General features: G+C 30.2%; 2 protein-coding genes across 7 annotated transcripts in view; one reads left to right on the forward strand and one right to left on the reverse strand.

The window, feature by feature from the left end:
* Positions 1–16,508, reverse strand: part of LOC109608437 (transcription factor IIIB 90 kDa subunit) — a 30,966-nt gene extending 14,458 nt beyond the window's left edge. The window contains exons 1-3 of the mRNA XM_020024865.2: positions 16,143–16,508; positions 15,711–15,935; positions 15,360–15,464 (exon numbers count right to left, since the gene is read on the reverse strand). Coding sequence (XP_019880424.2) covers positions 15,360–15,464; positions 15,711–15,935; positions 16,143–16,359 — 547 coding nt within the window. The 5' untranslated portion in view covers positions 16,360–16,508. The remainder of the gene's footprint in view (positions 1–15,359; positions 15,465–15,710; positions 15,936–16,142) is intronic.
* Positions 537–12,193, forward strand: LOC109608438 (BTB/POZ domain-containing protein 6-B). 6 transcript variants are annotated; one of them, XM_020024866.2, is made up of 6 exons: positions 537–743; positions 5,109–5,457; positions 8,926–9,328; positions 9,390–9,606; positions 10,790–11,155; positions 11,209–12,193. In XM_020024866.2, exons 2-6 carry the CDS (start codon positions 5,196–5,198, stop codon positions 11,674–11,676), a joined length of 1,716 nt encoding a protein of 571 aa, XP_019880425.1. In that variant the 5' UTR covers positions 537–743; positions 5,109–5,195; the 3' UTR covers positions 11,677–12,193. The 6 variants fall into 6 exon arrangements, with proteins under 6 accessions (XP_019880425.1, XP_019880426.1, XP_019880429.1 ...); XM_020024867.2 differs by having other exon boundaries at positions 8,929–9,328; XM_020024870.2 differs by lacking the exons at positions 537–743; positions 5,109–5,457 and adding an exon at positions 7,829–7,941.
* Positions 16,509–19,951: the final 3,443 nt, after the last annotated feature.

The raw sequence follows: 19,951 nt of genomic DNA on the forward strand, positions 1-19,951 counted from the left end.
TTTTTATAAAATGTAGAAAATACAAAGTAAACTCTTTTTTCATATTATAGTTATCGCCACCACCTCATTTTAAGAGATACTGTAAAAATGAAAACAAAAATATTTAAAAGTTAGATAATAAATTATATTAAATACACATTCATTTGGTAAATTATAAAGAAAAATTGATTTTCCTCATACTCATAGCAGTTTTAGCCCCCTTGCGGCAATTATGACAGTTTCTGAGCTACGGTCGACGATTTCCAGTATTTGGCCATTCTATACAAACTCTGTCATCCATATTCACAACCATTAAAATATATAAATCAAATAAGCCGTATAATTTTCAGCAAACAACAAATGTTGACAAACAATACAAGACATCAAACACAAACATAAACGCAAGATTGCACCCTGAGTATACCCAACATCGAGCGGTCGACCTCTGCGACGAGTGTGTGTGCAACCTTGGGTGACCGGCACCCACCTTCTACGAGAACTCGCGTCGGAATCAGGTAAGTTCGTCCAGAAGAATTTCCCGCACCGACAGTACTAACCAGCGTGTCTAGCGAATCACGTGCACTCGCACCTACTTGAAACGTGCATGCTTACAACAATACGCGCAGCAGTTATTGAAAATAACGCGGACCATTTGATTGATATTGGTGAATTTGAAGATGTATTTTATTTTGCGGGCCAAAGTGTAGTGGTTTATGACAGTTGGGTTGATTCTGTATGCTTAGTCCTGCTAGGGGAACAATAAGGTACTAACTAGTTGTTTATCATTTGAAATTACGACAATTTTATATGCAAGTGACTATTTATGGGACACTACAGATCATTACTTTGTGTATGAAGTGGATGTCATTGTAAACATTGTTTTATCAATTACATGAGTGGCTCGTAGCTCGTCCTTAAAACGACGACTACATACTTTTCAAGATTCATAAGCATCTGGCGCATCATATCATCATATTTGGAAAATTTTGAAGACAATCTTTAATTCAAAAAATAAATACTTCTTTATTTTATACGAAACCAGTGCTAAGTATACTTAAAATTCAAATGCTGAGGAAGTAAGTCAATGTCAAAATTCGCTGACCTATCCAAACAACAACCACACATGACGTTTTTCCCATTATTTTAATATTTTATTAAATACTTAGTAAGAGACATCGTGATGAGTTGACGCAAGGTCGAGAAATATCTATTTTTGTAAACATTTTACCTTTTTTAATCACGTATCTTATATATGTATATTAAAATATGGAAAATCTAAGTCTTTTTTACTTTATTAATAATATTTGTTATTTTCATTCACCAATTTTTAGTATCATATATTACATAAAGGATAAATGACATTAATTGAAGTCAATCAATCTTTTACTCTTCCCTCTATATTACTACATTATTATCCTATTTATATTTTATTTATTATAAATTAATTATTTATTAAAAACATTTGGTAAACTATTTTAATTCATCCACCATTAAAAAATAAAGAATAAATTAAAAATAAACAAAGAATAAATTGAATTGTAACATTGAAAATAACACATAAAATAATAATAATAAAAATAATAAAAGTACCACAATATCGGTAAAATTGTTATGTTATGCTACACATTCAACTTAGTTAGGACCTATTGATTTCAATTTCAAAATGTTTCAAAAGAGAACAAGGCGTATATGTGTATCGGACGTGTTATTTATATTAAGATGTTAATTTCAACAGAAGGCATTGCCGATTTAACAATTACAAACGTGGCCGGCATAATAATAATAATAACAATAATATAACTTTCGATATTGTTTATACAATTATCGAGTTCCGTTTAACACATACAAATCATCGATTATTGCAAAATTTTTGTGCAATCAACTAGTCATGTTTTATTAGAAGGCTTAGTTTTAAAGGTAACTTTATAAGTTGTATATAATTTGCATAAGCATTAATGTTGATTCTCTTGAAGCATATTTAGAAGTTTATATTAATAGTTTTTAAGAATTTTGATCAGAAAATAACATTCAAATGTGTATCACAAGATCTATTAGGATCTAACATAATGTATTAAAAAATTAACAACAATTTCATGATAGGTAGATTTAAAGATCCGTTAAGATGTAATGTCACAAGAAATCAAAATCATATAGGGTTAATTGGTAAATAAGTGTTGCTAATAAGATGACAATGTCTTAATTTTATTACCGGTTAAAAAAACAAATAATAAATCGAGAAAGAACAGACTTGACAAATACATATGCTGCTAATTTGCATGAATAGTTTAAATCCGAGCAAGGTCTTGAGGAGCCAGTGCCTTGCACCGACTGAAGTCGTGCAAATGCGTCGAATAGAGAAATAAAATTAATTTGTTCTTAAACAACCTTTAAAACAAATATTTTCTTGTAATTTATATAGTTATTTAATATATAGTGGCTAAACAACTTTTAAAATAATTACTCTCCTGTAATTGTTGTTAATCGATATCTATAAAGACTAAAAATAAAATAAAAATAACAGTTTGAATGCAAGCAAATCATTATATTGTCGCAACCTTTGTTAAACACATTTTAAATGATTTCAGTTAATGAGAAATAAATTAAATGGTTAGAAACTTTAGCTCCCAAGTAACAATTTTCTCGTTAAGCGACCCTTATTATAATTCTACCAACAAAGCTACAAATTGAATAGATGGTAAGCACATATTAATTGTATTCTAATCCCAATAAATTTATTACAAGGGAGCAGAATTGAAAATCATGTGACAACCTGACTAAATTTATCATGGAATAAATGTGTAAGAAATCACATTTTTCTAATGGAATTATACCTTTTGAGCAACTAACTAAATCATAGAATAAACAGTAAAAAATATCTGAGTATATTAGTGTCTAACAGATATTGACTTAAAGCATTAGTTTTCACAGCCTATTTAATGTATTTTAAAATATCTTAAAAAGTATATGACTGACTGGTGTTATAACAAACATAGTGTAACAGACAACTTGGGTGTGTGATACTAGCACTAACAATTAAACTAATTGTAGACTATTATGTTAAACCATACTTTATTCTATGGTTCACTTGATTAGTAAATAAAAATTCTCGAGAAAAATGAATTTCGTCTTTAATTTTGTCAAGCAGAATCACATTTAATATTTTTAACAAAACATCAGCTAGCCCAGTCCGATGATATAGAGAAAAAATTGTGCATAGAATTCTTTATTGTCTAACCTTTCGACTATTATTTATTAATATCGAATTATAAATAAAGAATTCAGTTCAGCAAATTTTTTGCAGCACCGTCTAAATAAATACTCTGGTCGATGATTAATTCATTTTTGCAACGCAATAATAATTATTGTAACAGTACATCGACAGTGCAGGAATAATTTTATAAAACTATTTGTACGGTGTCCCTAACATAAAGAAGATTTCTGATATGAGATAAATATATTTGACTGATCAGAACAGATGAAAGTTGATGAAATTTGGCAGTACATATATCAAGTGTTAGTAAAATTGTAATAATATACCTAATTTTAAATAGTATTTCGTGTCATTACATATTAGTATCGATCAGTTCATTATTTAAAGATAATAAAAGTTCAAACTATTTGTAAACAAACTATTTCGATTGAGTAAAGAAAGGATTTTTGTGAGGGTTTTCTGTAAATACTTAAAAATTATAAAATGAAAAAACAAAACAAAAAATATATTTTCTATATTTTTTATAGGATTATTCTCAATGAAAAGTACGATTTTTTTGTAATCAAATATTAATATAATGTTCGATTGACAGAAATCGCGGGGTAGTGATTATTTTACTTGACACTTTGCGTTCACAACGGAAAAATGATCTAAAGGGAGCAATTAATTAAAGGAGGTAGCAGCTACTGGATTTACCACAAGGAATGACCGGTAACAAATACCGTATTGACAATAGAAGCAAGTGGCATATATATCAAGATCCACTAAATATATAAGAGAGAAGTTTAACATTAACGTAATTTAAATTTGGCAACTTCAACATCAGCAATGGGAAGATTCAGAGCAAAAATAACTACCCTGAAATCAGATAGAGACATTTGTTTACATATATTACACGAAAACATTCAGTACAATTTGTTTTGTCACTTGATGTTGTGGAACACGTAATATCAACTTGTTACACAGAAGCCTGGCTCATTTAAATCAGACTGCAGCAGATGGTGAGTGACATACTTCATAAAAAAGTAAAACATAGGATGCATTCAGGAATATCAGAAGACCATGGAGAGGTTTACATTATAAGATATATAGGACAGAATTGATTGTTCAGATATGTATGTTAATCTACCGCTTAAGAAAATCATAACGGAATAGTGTGATGAAATTAATTACCTCAATCATTATTACTATTTATTCCGTCATTTATAAAATTATAGCACTATACAGTAAAATTAAAACAATAATTTTAAATATCAAATAAATTTTATATTAAAATATTGTAAATAATATTCATTTAGGTCAGAAACCTTTTGCACATGCACTGCTCATATGCTCTGAAATTAGTGAAAGTAAACGGCGATAGATGGTGACCACATATGGCGCCGGACACGAGACACAAACATTAACAAAGAACACTGAACAACGGATAAGTCAAATGTATGTAAATGCATGAATGCAAATGTTTCTTTATATTTATTTAATTTAATTATATATGAAATCATATTAATAATATTAAACAATTATAATTAATAAAAATGAGTAGTGATATACAATGAGGGCCAACCAAAATATAAAATATATTGGATATCAATTTGAAATAAGATGTAGCTGTGGCAAAATTGAATTTTCTAATGAATGGATGGAATATATGTATGTGATCTAACTAATCATGAAATAAATAAAAAAGTTATTACACTTGCTCATAAATATTTTAGAGAGATTAAAATGAAGTTTGTGGCAATCAGCGTTTAAAAAAAAATGAGTTCTGAACACAGTTTTTCTCTATCTGGTCTAGAACCGATTAAAAATAGGTTGTGATAGTTTGAAAACTATCCCTACATGATGTCATAGTCACTGACATAATACATAAATTGTAGTACAATATATAATCATTCAATAAGTGTTTTTTATTTTTCAGGTCCATTATTAAAACGTCGGAATCTGACACGCAAGCTGTCGTCACGTGGCATGATCAAAACAATAAACCTGGGCGCGAGGCGGTGACATGCTAGGCGCTGAACAGGCCGGTTTGTCAGCGGGGCGGTACGCCCTTGCTTGGGTTTTGGGCCAGGCCAACGTCTGGTACCTGTTGTACAGGTGCGCGCACTACGTGTCTAAAGGGCACACTTTCAGTGGCGAACAACACCGCACCACTTCTAGCTGTTCCATACTCGATCAACTGTTCACGTTGGAGGAGGATCAGTATCAGGAGTACCCTTATAACAACCAGAATTCAACGGAAGGAGTTCGATCGGGGCCAAGGCTTGGTAGGTCTCATCTTGTTCATAGCATATAAGTATAATGTAATAGTAGTAATAATAGTAATAATAACAATTTCCGAACATACCATATTTTGGCTACAAATTCGTATAAATGAAATTTTAAATTTATATGGTAATAAAAGTTTATTGTATAGTAAACATGTTGTCTACTATTCTGCATTTTCTCCTTAAGACCTGACAAATAACGCATAACATAACTATGGGTATATCGTATATCGTTATTACAAGACTAAAAATCGAAAATCGAAGTTCTGTAATCACCAATTGGAAAACTTATTTCTGATTGAAAACGATTATTTTGCATTTTCATTATGTGTATTTATTACAATAAACTATAATGAGACCGAATCATCAAGAATTTATCAATAAAATATTCAGTTATTTCCGAAGGTTGGCAAAATATTGTCGATAATTGTCGATACCGGCTGCAATGGGTTTCATAATTTAAATACCGAAACTACTTTCGATTTTACAACAACTTCTATATCGCGCTACCATTATATCTTGTTAAGTAAATATGCTAAAAATATTTTCGCAGCCCTATCTAATTAATGTTTACGATAAGACACTGTTTTACAACTTTTAATATATAGTACATTTTTTAAATAAAAAAATCCTTATTGAAAGAATCTAATAGAAACATTTTAATATTTATTAATCGATTTTAATTCGACCAGTTTTGTTACTTTTATTTATAGGATTTACAACCGTATCAAGTTCCAACCGTTTTTATATTGTCGGTATTTTACTATAGTGTGAGATTTTACATTATTTTATTTTGTTTAATTGATACCAGTATAAATTCTTTTGAAAACAAATACATTTCTGTACAAAGCACATTTTATCTATCACATTATTTTATAATATTTTGTATTACAACATTTTAATAATAGACAGGCTATAAAATAAACAAAATATTTAGTATACTTTTTAATTTAATACTCTTAAAATAACATATCATGAAAATAGATTTTAAGTCCTAATTTTTTTGATTTTAGTATTACATTAAAGCCTATGAGATAGATTATTTCTATTTATTTAATCTAATAATTAAAATGCTGTTTTATATACGAATATTGTACGTTAACCTCAAAAAGAAGCAATACAAATATCAAAAAGTAATTAATTATGAATTATTACACAATTATTAATATATGCCTATATATGTAAGTTTATCTACAATAACATCCTCTCGTTGAATTCCTTATGAATTAACTAATCATGTAGTGAATTTTAAGTAGTGCAGTGATTGGGCGGTACCGATGGCATGTTATTGTCTAAACTATAAACAAATAGTTAATTGGAAGTCCCTGTGATTCATTTTTCAATGGCTAAATAATATAACATAGTTGGATTGAAGTAGGTAATAAAGTGAAGGGAAAATATATATAAATATATATATAAAAGAATTTTATTCTGTCATATTATTTTTGAACGACCCTGACTATAAGTTCTAATTCTAACTAAGCACTCTATCAAATTTCATAAAATGATTTTTTATTTTAAAAGATAGTTTTAGTATTAAGTTTAAGATATACTTTATAAATTAGATTTTTGAACAACTTGAATATTCATATAATAATATAATATATAATAATTATTTGTTTACTGTAAAATGTCCGGATGCAACAAAAAAAAAAAACAAAATAAAAATAAATTAATCAAGTAGAAAATATACAACAGATTTAGAAACAAGTAAATTGCATGAATTACTTTTTTACAAACAACTTAATTCTTAGTGCCAAACAGACCAGAACTTCAATTTTATTTGTTCACCAATGACACTCCTCAGTTGTACATTTTCAAAGATTTTTTAACACTAATCTGGTTGTAAGAACTAATCAATATTTGATATACTCAGACATTTTTAACATTTTATATGCAATATTTATTTTGTTATTATTATTAATTGTTCATAAAAACGTTTCTCATTTTGGTACGTATTTATTTGTTGTTCATCTTTTGAGTAATTGTTCGTTAAAATCTATTTATAAATAAAAAATGTTTCATTATTTTTTAATTGATACCGATTTTGCCTATTTACATTTAAAAATTAATAAAAGCATTTTTATTTATTATTAAAAGTTGTAACTTGATTTTAAAAGTTGTTTCTTTTAGACGTTATAGTAACATTAATTACACAATTCATTCTTATTGTATAAATAACTAAAAACATTAGTTTCATTATCATTATTCGATTTTTCATTAATGAAATATTATTTTAATTATTTTTACATTATATATTTTTATTTACGTTTGCTTTTTTAATGTTCATTAAGTATTTGTACGGTATACTTTTGTCACTGACTATATAAACTACCGTAACTATAGTGAGGAATATTTTTTTATGTTACCAAGTAGTGCATCATAAACAACTAGTGCTATCAATATCGACATTTGTTAGAACAACTGTATTGATGTCCTCTCTTATTTATATTCTTGAATTAAATCCATACATACTATTGCCTGGTAAGTTAAAATTTAATTGATATTTCATTAGGAACTTTTACTTGATTGGGCAGATCGATTTGGTTTATACGATTCATTTTTTGTAATATGGAGACGAATACCCTATTGTAGAATACACTATTAATTTATATATATATATCTACACACTAAATTAAGAGAAATTAATTGAACGCATCTACATATCTACAACTCGTAAGTTACGAAAACAACAAATCATGTCCAAGAACAACACCGCCAGCGAACGAACGAAGTGTCACACTTGCGCGGCGCAAGTCAAACACTCGATTAATCCGGTGGTCGAATTGCATCCGCGAAGATGGCGATTGTGCTGTAAACTAAGGTGCGTGCGACAGGTTCGTAAAACAGGGCAGGGTATCGCAGCACTGAGACCATGTCGAACCTGCACTCGAAGAAAGTCGCAAAGCCAGTGAAACGTCAACAAGACACAATGTCGGTGTCCCAAACAAACGCCTGGATGAACGGTAAGGAAACAAACGTTCGCTGGCTACGATGAAAATAGAATAATGGTGGCAATGCGCAGATGCAACGCCGTACGTGTATTTGTTTACTTGTTTAGGTTCGTTCACGATCAGTGGGTGATAGTGTCAGTCAGTAATTATGAGCGTTCTTTTCGTCAATCTGGCCTCAGCCAAAAGTATGTTAACATTGATTTTTAAACGTGCATTTGTGGATGGAAATCTTCATGTTTTCGCCGTTTCTTAGTTCCAGGAAATTGATTATATCCCATTGTACTAAGATCATTTATTTTATTTCCTTATTACTTATTAACCAGAGAATGTAAAGTAACGGGCTACCTCTGCAGATCATATTTTATATATTTAAATTTAGGTTACAACAAGTTTGTTAAGAATATATTAATGTCATTAAATAAATTTAATTGTACAGGTAAAAAATGTGTTGAAATATGTAAAATGTGTAGTTGACCAGTCAAGTACTTTCACTCATACCCTTATTTGCTTACAGCAGAAACACTAAACAATGGGACTCTTAGTCTGTCTTCGCCGCCTCACATCATTTCGCAGCGTGAAAGCCTGCAAATAATGCAACCAGTGAGTGCGCCTGGCACACCACCGTCGAGCCCATGCGTCTCACCCCTTGGCCCGTCAGCGACCCTAGACCCTAACTGGCAGGCCAGCAAATCAACCGTTCGAGAACGCAACGCCCTCATGTTCAACAACGATCTGATGGCAGACGTGCGATTTGTCGTCGGACCACCTGGACAGGTCCAGGTTATACCGGCGCACAAATACGTCTTGGCCATAGGCAGTTCCGTCTTCCAAGCCATGTTCCACGGCGGACTAGCCGAATGTAAAGAGGAAATCGAAGTCCCAGACGTGGAACCCTCCGCATTCCTTGCCATGCTCAAGTAATTATGTTTACTTCCCTCTCGTTTCACCCCTAACTCATAAATATTTTTATCTCAACAGATATTTGTACTGTGATGAAATACAATTGGAAGACGACAACGTTCTAGCCACACTGTATGTGGCAAAAAAATACATAGTTCCACATTTGGCAAAAGCCTGCGTAACATTTCTGGAGACTAGTCTAACGGCAAAAAACGCATGTCTGCTGCTTAGTCAATCCAGACTGTTCGAGGAGCCGGAACTAATGCAACGATGCTGGGAGGTTATTGATGCCCAGGTAAGCATCACCCACTCTCTATCCTGCTTAGACCTGACCAGCATTAACAACGACTTTCAAAAGAGAAGACACATGAGTTTCAGTACACACATACACTAACTAAAGAATCTCAATGAGTATTATTACATTATAATAAAAACTACAAAAGGCATTGTAAATTTTGCTCAGATGTCTAAACATATCCACCTGGTACAATAATCTAGCTTGTTATTAGATGTAATTAAGATTTATGTTGAAATTGACGCAATTGAGGGGTAGAGATTTTTGCCATAGCACACCTCAAAACATTGACAATAATAAAAATTATGTTTGTTTTACAATATAGTTTTTATAATTGGGCACCTTCACTCCTCAATTGTAATGACAAATTATTTAATGCATTACTTGTTTATAAAGACTGATTAGTTGGTGTATGTTATTATTTATTTAATTTTTACAAAATTGTTGTCTGCTTCCGTCTATTGTTTTTTAATCCAAATATTTCCAGCATTGTTGTGTATAACTTGGTGTAAATGACTTTTATATATTTACCAATTAAGTAATTATACTTGTCCACTTGAGATAAATCCGAAGACCAACTAACCTCGCCTCTCAAACTCTTAGTACCTTCTCATGATCAGTTTAGTCTCAAGTGGACACTGTGCTAAACTCATTATGTATAGGTGTTGTTAATATATGGATTATAAAAACATTATGGACTGTTTAATTCATTTATCATTTCACAAATGTCTACCTTTTGCCCCCTATTCCTTGATTTACACATAATTGACTAATGATGTCAACTGAATCCTACAATCTGCATACAAAAGTGCAATTACATTTTACGTAAATACTGTGTAATATTAATTGAAATTTAGATAAAGAAAACTTAAGACAATATTGTATTTAGCAAAAATTGATTTTTAAGTAAGAACACGTTTTAAATATTTCAATATTTATGCGTATTTCTAGCATTTTTGGAATTTACTATACACATCATTAGGAGTACAGTTTTATAACAATTAAGTTTTAAATTTTATGTAAATTTACAGCTAATAGTAACCATTTTTCTTTGCAATATTAACTCTTTTAGATTGACGATTGATTTATATTAATTTTCGTGGTATAACAACGTTGACAAATAATTAGAATACATAGTAAATATTTAACCTAAGTGTATCTTCATCGGATCCATTATTTTTAGGCTGAAATGGCGTTAAAATCGGACGGTTTCGTTGATATCGATATATCGACGCTTGAATCGGTTCTAGCACGCGAAACCTTAAACTGCAAAGAGATGAACGTTCTAGAGGCAGCATTAAATTGGGCGATGGCTGAGTGCAACCGTAGAGACATTGAGCCCACGCCCCAGAATAAGAGGGCAGTCCTGGGCGCCGCTCTCTACCTCATCCGTATACCGACGATGACGCTTGAAGAGTTCGCCAACGGTGCCGCACAAATTGGCATACTCACGCAACAAGAGACCATAGACATATTTTTTCATTTTACGGCAAACAATAAGCCACTGCTCCAGTACCCAATCAAAGCCAGAACCGGATTAAAATCACAGGTGAGATAGGTTTTTGTTTTAGTTAAACGTCTGCATAATATCCGTTTATATAGGTGTGCCACAGGTTTCAATCGTGCGCATACCGTTCGAATCAGTGGAGATACAGAGGTCGCTGTGATAGTATCCAGTTTTCAGTGGACCGTCGTATCTTCGTTGTCGGCTTTGGGCTATACGGATCTTCTAATGGAGCAGCGGACTACTCGGTGAAGATCGAGTTAAAACGACTGGGTCGGGTGCTGTCCGAGAATAACACCATGTTCTTTTCGGATGGTTCGAGCAATACATTCCACGTGTACTTTGACAATCCAATTCAGGTAGAGCCAGAAACGTTCTACACGGCTTCGGCGGTTTTAGATGGTAGCGAATTGAGTTATTTTGGTCAAGAAGGTATGAGCGAGGTGACTGTGGGACAAGTGACGTTTCAGTTTCAATGTTCGAGCGAAAGCACCAACGGGACCGGTGTTCAAGGGGGACAAATTCCTGAACTGATTTTTTATGGACCCTCACATGAAGAACACTAGGACGTACGAAATCGTCGAACAGTGGACATTCTAACAAGCAAAACGTTTATTTTTGTGATTATACATTGGACCTTTCATTATGTTACTTAGACAAAAGTTAAACTGGATATCTCCAAAAGACACTGTGTTCAAATAATTGTAAATATATTTTTCGGAAATGTTAATTTAATTTTTAAGTAAGCCACTCCAAGTCGACAATTCCAGGTGATATTCATTAAAATATATTCAATTTAGAATACTCTTAAATAAATAAATAAATAATAACAATTGTGTACCTGGATTCTGATGATATAAGTCATTTACTGTTATATACCCGCTTTTCTCAAAATGTACATTTACTGGACTACTAATACCTGTAGATATGATAGAAAGAGCATGTTAGACCTTATGAATGCTTAAAAATCTATATTACAGATTGTTTTTTTAGGAGTTGTTGTGCTTATGTCAGTCAATTTTTGTTTCTGTTTTGTGATAAACTATGATAAATTATTTTATAAATATATCTATATATCTTCTACATGTTTTGTTTAATCACCCTTTTAAATAAATAACGTAACAAACGATGAACATAATTTTTGTATTAAATTTACTGTTTTATAGGTTTGGAAATACTGAACTGCAATAAAAACGTCATACAACACACCATTCAAACTTTACAGTGTTTTGAGACATGGTATAAATCTTATTATCTCATGTAACAGTTATTTTGAGCAAAATACTACTGTTACTATTAAATATAAATAGGCTGTGAAATTTGTTTCAAACATTTTTTTCTTTGGTGTGCATAAACTATGTGTTTGTCTATTCCGTTGCAACTTAAATTCTAAATCTAAATAGCCCGTGAAGTCATTAACGATGGACAAGTTCGATTGCACTTAATTGGTTGTTTCGATTGTTTTTCTAAATCGAATTATGATAACCCTCCGGATAAAACATATCCGCTCGAGTATGTAGACCAAAAACTATCCACTCGACAGTCCCATGCAGTTGACTAGATGGTTATTAATTTGGATCATCTCGGACTCCCCCAACACCACTGTATTTGTTGTATATTTTTTAAACACATGTTGTACACCATTTTTCGTATATTTAGAAAAGTATAAATTGATGACATGATATCTCTTTCAGGATTCAGATGGTGCTTTTCGTACCGTATATATATATATATATATATATATATATATATATATATATATATATATATGGGTGTGTGTGTAAACGCTCATTTGATAGTTTTGGTTTTGTAACGGTCATTTTCCAGCTTAGTCATTGGATTTAGACTGGAACGCTTAATTTTATGTTATAAGTGAATTACACCGTTGAAACAGTAAAATCACATTGTTACGATTACGTTTCCTGTGTGACTTTTAGGTATTTTAGATATTTTTCTTTTAGTTTGGTTAATTTGCTTTTAAATAGATATTCAAACACCATTTTTTAGCCATTAAAATTTACAATAGCGACTCGTGAGATTTAAATCTGGTGAGAGAAATTATATAGAAGAACGTAAGAGATTAATTAAAATAATTTTTAAGTTTTGAAAAACGACATTAGTATAAACGAAACAAAGAAAAATGTTTATTCCACGAACAAGAAATGTGACTGGGTAACATAGTTTCTTTACTCGATAGTTGGAACTAAGACATTCTACTGGAACTACCTCATTATCGTGAGGCGCGCTCCAATAAGCATCTCATGATAGCCAGCCCTTAATGCGCCTGCGCGAACGAGAATACGTGAGGTCACATATAAAATCATTTTATTAAAATGTTTTGGCGCATAGTCATTTGACGGGGCCTCCTGATACTTATACAAGGTATTGTAACAAAAATTCGTCGTTATTCCTTGTTTAATTACAACATGTTGTCTAACTTTATGTTGTAATAAGACAACCAATTAAATAAATCTTTTAAAATAAGATTTTCTTAATATTATATTATGATGATGATGATATTATACATACTGAATACGTAATATACACTCTATGTATTATTTTGTTTTATAACATTGTGTGCACAACTTAACAACAAGTTCTAAATTATTGCATTAGTAGCAATATTAAAAGATCTTGTAGAAATTATTAGGAGTAATAAAAGGTTAAATATATTAGACAACGCAATACAGAACAATAGACTAACAATTTATATTTGATAACAAAAACTATAAAAAATCCAACATCATTGGACATTAACGGTTCAACGTAACTAAAACTACAAAATTTGAAAAAATATTAAATTTCAACCAGCAAATCACCATACAAAATATCCTTTTAAATTTATTTTTCAAATTATATAACGATACAGCTTCCAAATTAATAGAAAATAAGTGTAGTAAATTTACCTACACAACTTTTCTATTTGTAACTCAATTTTAAAAAATCATGGTCGTCCACCTGACATACTTAAAAATTAATGTATACCAAATTTCATATAAAAATATTAAATCTTAATAAGTCCGCGAACAACAAAAAATCACATTTTCTAACGATTTTATTTCTTCTGATCAAAATTATCGGAACTCAGTTATAAAAGTCTAAAAATATTTTAACAGGCACTAGACTTATTGATACTAAAAACATGTTTCCTTTTCTTCAAACGGTATGTTCGGCCCAAGTTATCAACACTTACACTTACCCCACTCATGCCATTCCATTTCTCTTTTCAGATATTCCTAGTGAAACTGTAACAGTCTGTATTATTTACGAATTGGAGTGTCCAAAAGACACTACTAGACTGTTAAGGTTTAAACAAATAACTAAAATTACTCCCAAATAAAAATATTATTAACTGTGGTCAGTGGCAATGTTGTTTCCACAGTATTTTTGCGGATATCATCGTTTCCCATTGTGTGTGGTTTTTAAAATTACCAAGTTATATAAGCTCAATGTTATCAATTTTATTTTTTATGAAGAAATTTAATTGATTGAAATCGAGATTGTAAGTAATCATAGTTTAATTTGGATTTTCTGTCTTGAGTGGTTTCGATCTGTTACTGCTATATTTATTATTCCAAATAGAATTTTTAAAAAATATTCGATTTAACAATGATTGTTCGAATTCGTTTAAACTTTTTCAATTTTTCTATTTATTGGTTTAATTTGTTATATACTAGTGAGTTATAGTTTAAATATATCCGTTTTATCAAGAAAACAAATACTTATTTTTTGAAAATGTCTAAATTCACAAACCTGATAGAATAGTTTAACATTTTTTAAATGAAACCTGAATAGTGAACAAACATAAGTTGATAACACCCTTTTTATATAACATTTTAATTTGAACGTGCAATATATTAATTTGTCAAATTTTCTGATAAAGAATTAGACAAGATTATTTCAAATAAATGTGACGACCATCTTTAGGGGCCGATTTCATATGTATTTTGATAATAAATGTTTATATGGACATATGTACAAAAATGCTCAGTTAAAACACAGAAACGTACAAAATTAAATGTAAAAATTGAACATCTATCTCTACATGGATTGTTAATATATATAATATGCTCTTGCCAATCAATGCAACGATGTAATAGTCAATTATGTTATACATAATCCTGTATTTTTTAACTTGAACATGAACATTTATTATCAATATTAATGATTGTCTCATATATTTAGAATCAACATATATTTTATATGTATGTTTAAATACACTAATACAATAATTTAAAAATATACTCACCAACAGCTGGTATGTTTATGCATAAGGCTTGTGATAATTTTAAGTAGGTTCTTCCAAGTTCATAGCAACAAATTTGCAAGACATCACTTATGTCAATTAATAGATCTAAACATTTATTAAGGAATTTCAATATGCAATTAAAACTACACTAACATTAAAACGGGTTTTCTGATCTAACAGAAAACAAAGATATTTAGTATCATAGTATTATTTTTACGTTTTACTTGATTTTGTACCAAATTTATTAACAACTTATTTTTATTTGATGATTTTTATTATTCTCAATAAGCTGTTAAAAAGAAAGGCAATGGTCAACAAAAACAAGATTTAAGAAATATCTAAAAAGGATACGAGCTGTGCCCTCAGTACGGCAGGTAAGGTAGACACAAGCCGCATGAACGTGTGTGTTCTTGCGACCCCTGGTTAAATTTCTTGATAATGCCATTTTGAAGAAACTACAAGCTGTATCAATACAGTGTTGGTTCAGTCTAAGCTGATTACACAAGTGTGCAATTCCATTGCGAGCTCTCTTTAATGTTAGCTCCCTGGACTCAACACCACCTCCCACATGAAACGCTGAAAATAATATAAAATATAATAGGAAAGTCTCAATGACTACAACAGATTGAGTAACCTAAATTATTAATATGTGTATCATTTAATACATTGCATAATCTTGTACATTATTTTTACTTAACTGTTAATTGTTAATTAATTTATAACATATAACATTGTTCATAAAATTAGATGTCACTATATGCACATAAATAAAATAATCCTTACATGCTCCAAATTTGCTGGCACCACCTTTGGAATCAGCAGAGACAAACTGTCCAATGGCATTCGAAGTACCATGAGCACCTTCTTCAAATTGGATTTCAGCAACAATAATATTGTCCTCCAAGACAGAACCACAGTTAGTACAAACAGCATCACCTCTTGCTTGATCAACTTCAATGTCCGAACTTCCACAGTTTTTACATTTCCGTCCTGAAGACATTATATTTGTGGTTATAAAAAGTTTTAAACTTCACCAAATATTTAACAACTTTGAGAATGTCACTTATAAATCAGCGAAAACCGGTCACGAACGCGTCTGGACACGGGGTGTAAAAAGAAGTGTGTATACAATTTGTAAACATGAACATAACCTGCTCTAATACCAGCTGTTCGATAAGTCAAAACGAGGATGTGTATATGAAACAGCGGTAATATTTGTGATTTTTGTTAGATGGCAGCATAAGCGCAAAATTTTCAAATATGTTTATTATTATTATTATCATCATTATTAGCGAAATTTCATAATTTCTCAAACTCTCCTACTCATAGCAGAAATGTAATTCTTCAAATAATGTGTGATATTGACGCTTTACTTTTGAAATGGTTTGAAATACTTAATACTTTTTTGAAAATAGGAAAAATATGATTTGAAATTTCAGAATAAGTAAAAATATTATGGTTTGTCGCAGCGCGGTCAGGATTATCGGCCATTTCGAATATTGTTTATAAATAACATCACAAGAAGTTCAACGATTATAAGCAATAGTGAAACAATTCAGAGTCGTATGGAAACACAGTGATCCCAACGATTATGCCAAGCCAAGCCAAGATTTCTACTCAGCTCCGACAGATTTGATTATTTTCTTGGGTGATGAGCGCCATTTATAAATTGCTATTGCCCTTGACAGTTGATGTTGACCTTGAGGAAGATAAATCCGTTGGATTTAATGACGTTGCCAGATAAACGTTGCCGTTCCGCTGCCACCTGTAATGATGATTAACTTGGTAATCTAGCAGTCTAGGTGGACATAAGAAATTACTCATGCCCATGCGCAAAAAAAAATGTTTTAATCAGTATTTATATTTTATGAATTTACAGATTAATTATCAATATTTAAACTTTAATTTATTTATAACGATAAATTAATTAATCCTATATAATAATTTATGGTTACAGTTTTAATTTAAGCAATTATCAATATTTAAATTTGAATATACAGAAGTGATCATACCATAAATTAAATTTTAACATATTACTTTTAATAGTTAACAGTTTTTCTTGTAAATCTGGAGTCAATCGAACCCACATCCATCCACTAACCATTTTCTCACAGTTTTTGAATTAATTTCAGCAAGTCCCATTTTCTCCAGGTTGCGATTCATTTCAGTTCACGATAAAACTATTTTTTGACGTTCGCATTAATCAACTATCGATTTTCTTTCAATTTTTTTGAATTCAGACAAATTTTTTCGTAGCTACCATTTTGTCAGTTCGACTAAAATTTTTAATAACATGGAAAACGATTGACTTAATGATGAACTTAACCATCTCTTCTTATTTGTTTCAGCCTTCGTAACGCTAAATTATAATTTTAAAATTTAATTTTTTATACAGTTTCACTTCAACCAATGATTAAATAATTGTAATAATTCACAGAGATCAATGAAAGTCAAGTTTAAAGTAAAAAGTTTAATAAACTGCTATAATTATGGTCACCAGAATCGATAAAAAAATAATTTCAATTTCTAAACGCTTGTTCAATTTGTGTACGATTAAAATTGAAATTTCGGAGGACAATGTTTCAACACATGTCAAAAAATCTCAACTTTCACCTAAAATTGTACTAAAAATTGAAACAAAATATTTTAACCTACATTTACTAACACCCTCATTAGTCACCGCAAGATGAAAAAAAAAATATATTTAGTGGCCAGTTAAAATTTCATAGCTTTCATAGAGTGGGATATGCCATTAAAACAAAATGGAGCAGTGGTTGAATAAAGTGGTAATCATGAATATAAATAGTAATTATCTTGATGATAATTGATTATTTGTGTAGTCATTAACCATGATTACTTTACTTGAATAATATTCATTATTTATAATAATAAATTATGTAATTACGTAAAATGTACAAACTTTAACATTTTTTATCTCGTTTTCTGTTGGAGATTTTTTTAAGAAATCCACTTATTATTTAGAATTATCCTGTTAAAAAATTTCGGATAAATTATGAAACGTCATGTATAAAATCATTGATTTAAACTTTCAGTTCATTTTCAGTCAACTTTTCCTGTAATTTATAAATAAATGAATCTTCATAATAACATGAAAAAAGTAACCAATATAATTAAAAATGTACAAATTATATAGAAAGGATGAATTAATTACATTTTCTCTTTTTTTTCCTTTTTTCTTTTTCGTTTTTTTTTCTTTTTCCTTGTTTACTTTTTTCTTTTTCCTTTCTTCCTTTTTCCAATTTTACAATTTTTCATTTTTTCCATTTTTTCATTTTCAATTTTTTCAAGTTCTTAAATAAAATTCTAATACAAACAAGTCCAACAGAAAACGAGATAAAAAAAGTTTATAACAAACTTTACTGTTGTACTTTTTTACGCAGTGTTTACTTCTTAATATTTTCAATTATTGTAACCCAATCGTACGGAAATACAAAATATCGGTGAATTGCATGAACGGATCACAACGACTGCCTATAATCTGCGTCTCCCGGTTGGCTCCAGGTCAATGGAGAAAACTTTGAACAGCTTTTGTAGGGTATACATTTATATATAACGAAAAAGAACATATAAGAATAATAAATTGACCAAATTTATTTTATTTATAAAACGAAGTAACTTGCAGTACATTTAACATATTAATATGTGCTCTATGTTCGAATTTATTACTTGGCAATTTGTTTGCTTTTGGTTGTATTTATAAGGTGTATTAAATTTTAAAAACACTTTTTATTTAGGGGTATATGTTCAACATAGTCCACACAGAGGCTTTCTAAAAAGTTTAAAATTTGGAATTCAGCTTCATAATTTGAAGTTGAAACACAGAATGCAGCAATCTGTTTAAATATTTTGAAAAAATCTTCTTCAACAGTAGGTGAAAAAATACATGAGAAGACTGACTGTTTTCATTAATAAATTGAAACCATATTTTCTTAAAGTTAGAATGACTTAAGCTGCAACCTCAGCGTCAATAGACTCAGAGCTAAAAAATTAAAAATTGTCCTTAAATCTAGTACATACGTACAACATCATCTTCTTAAATTGTTTTATTAATTGTTGCACATAAATTAAGAGTGTGTGCACTACATTTCAAGTGTTTTGGTAAATATTTATTTTTGAAGTTTTGTAAGAAATAAATTCTTCGACGTCTTCATCTAAACCTTCCTCTTCAGACGCGCTTAAGTTCCCTTGATCGATACCGAATTCCTAAAAAGCTTTACAAAAATTACTTGCATTATTAGTAACTGTAGTTAATATTCTTTATTTTATATTCATCATGAGTAATTAAAATAATATTGTCTACTCGCTCAGCTATATGGGTTTCTTTCATTTTTCTACAAGTTAACGCAACAGACTTCCTTTTTAATGATTCCGGGTTAATCCAATGACATGTTTCACCCAAGAATCTTCACCTTCTTCCTGACAATATATCTGCCGTCGTACAAATAAAATGAGTGTTTGAAGTTGACCTTTAATTTTTTTTAATACCCGACTTTCGACTTAAAATTTGTCTACTTATTAGTTGCAGGTTTAATTGGGATATATTTAAAAATTCAAAAATTTTTCAGAAATAA

The sequence above is a fragment of the Aethina tumida genome, chromosome 1, assembly GCF_024364675.1.
Source record: "Aethina tumida isolate Nest 87 chromosome 1, icAetTumi1.1, whole genome shotgun sequence".
Lineage (NCBI taxonomy): Eukaryota > Metazoa > Arthropoda > Insecta > Coleoptera > Nitidulidae > Aethina > Aethina tumida.

Coding starts and splice junctions, on each gene's coding strand:
- LOC109608438 (XM_020024866.2), top strand. CDS start 5,196: ATGCTAGGCGCTGAACAGGCCGGTTTGTCAGCGGGGCGGTACGCCCTT. Junction 9,329..9,389: donor GCATTCCTTGCCATGCTCAA/GTAATTATGTTT, acceptor TTATCTCAACAG/ATATTTGTACTGTGATGAAA. Junction 11,156..11,208: donor GAACCGGATTAAAATCACAG/GTGAGATAGGTT, acceptor CCGTTTATATAG/GTGTGCCACAGGTTTCAATC.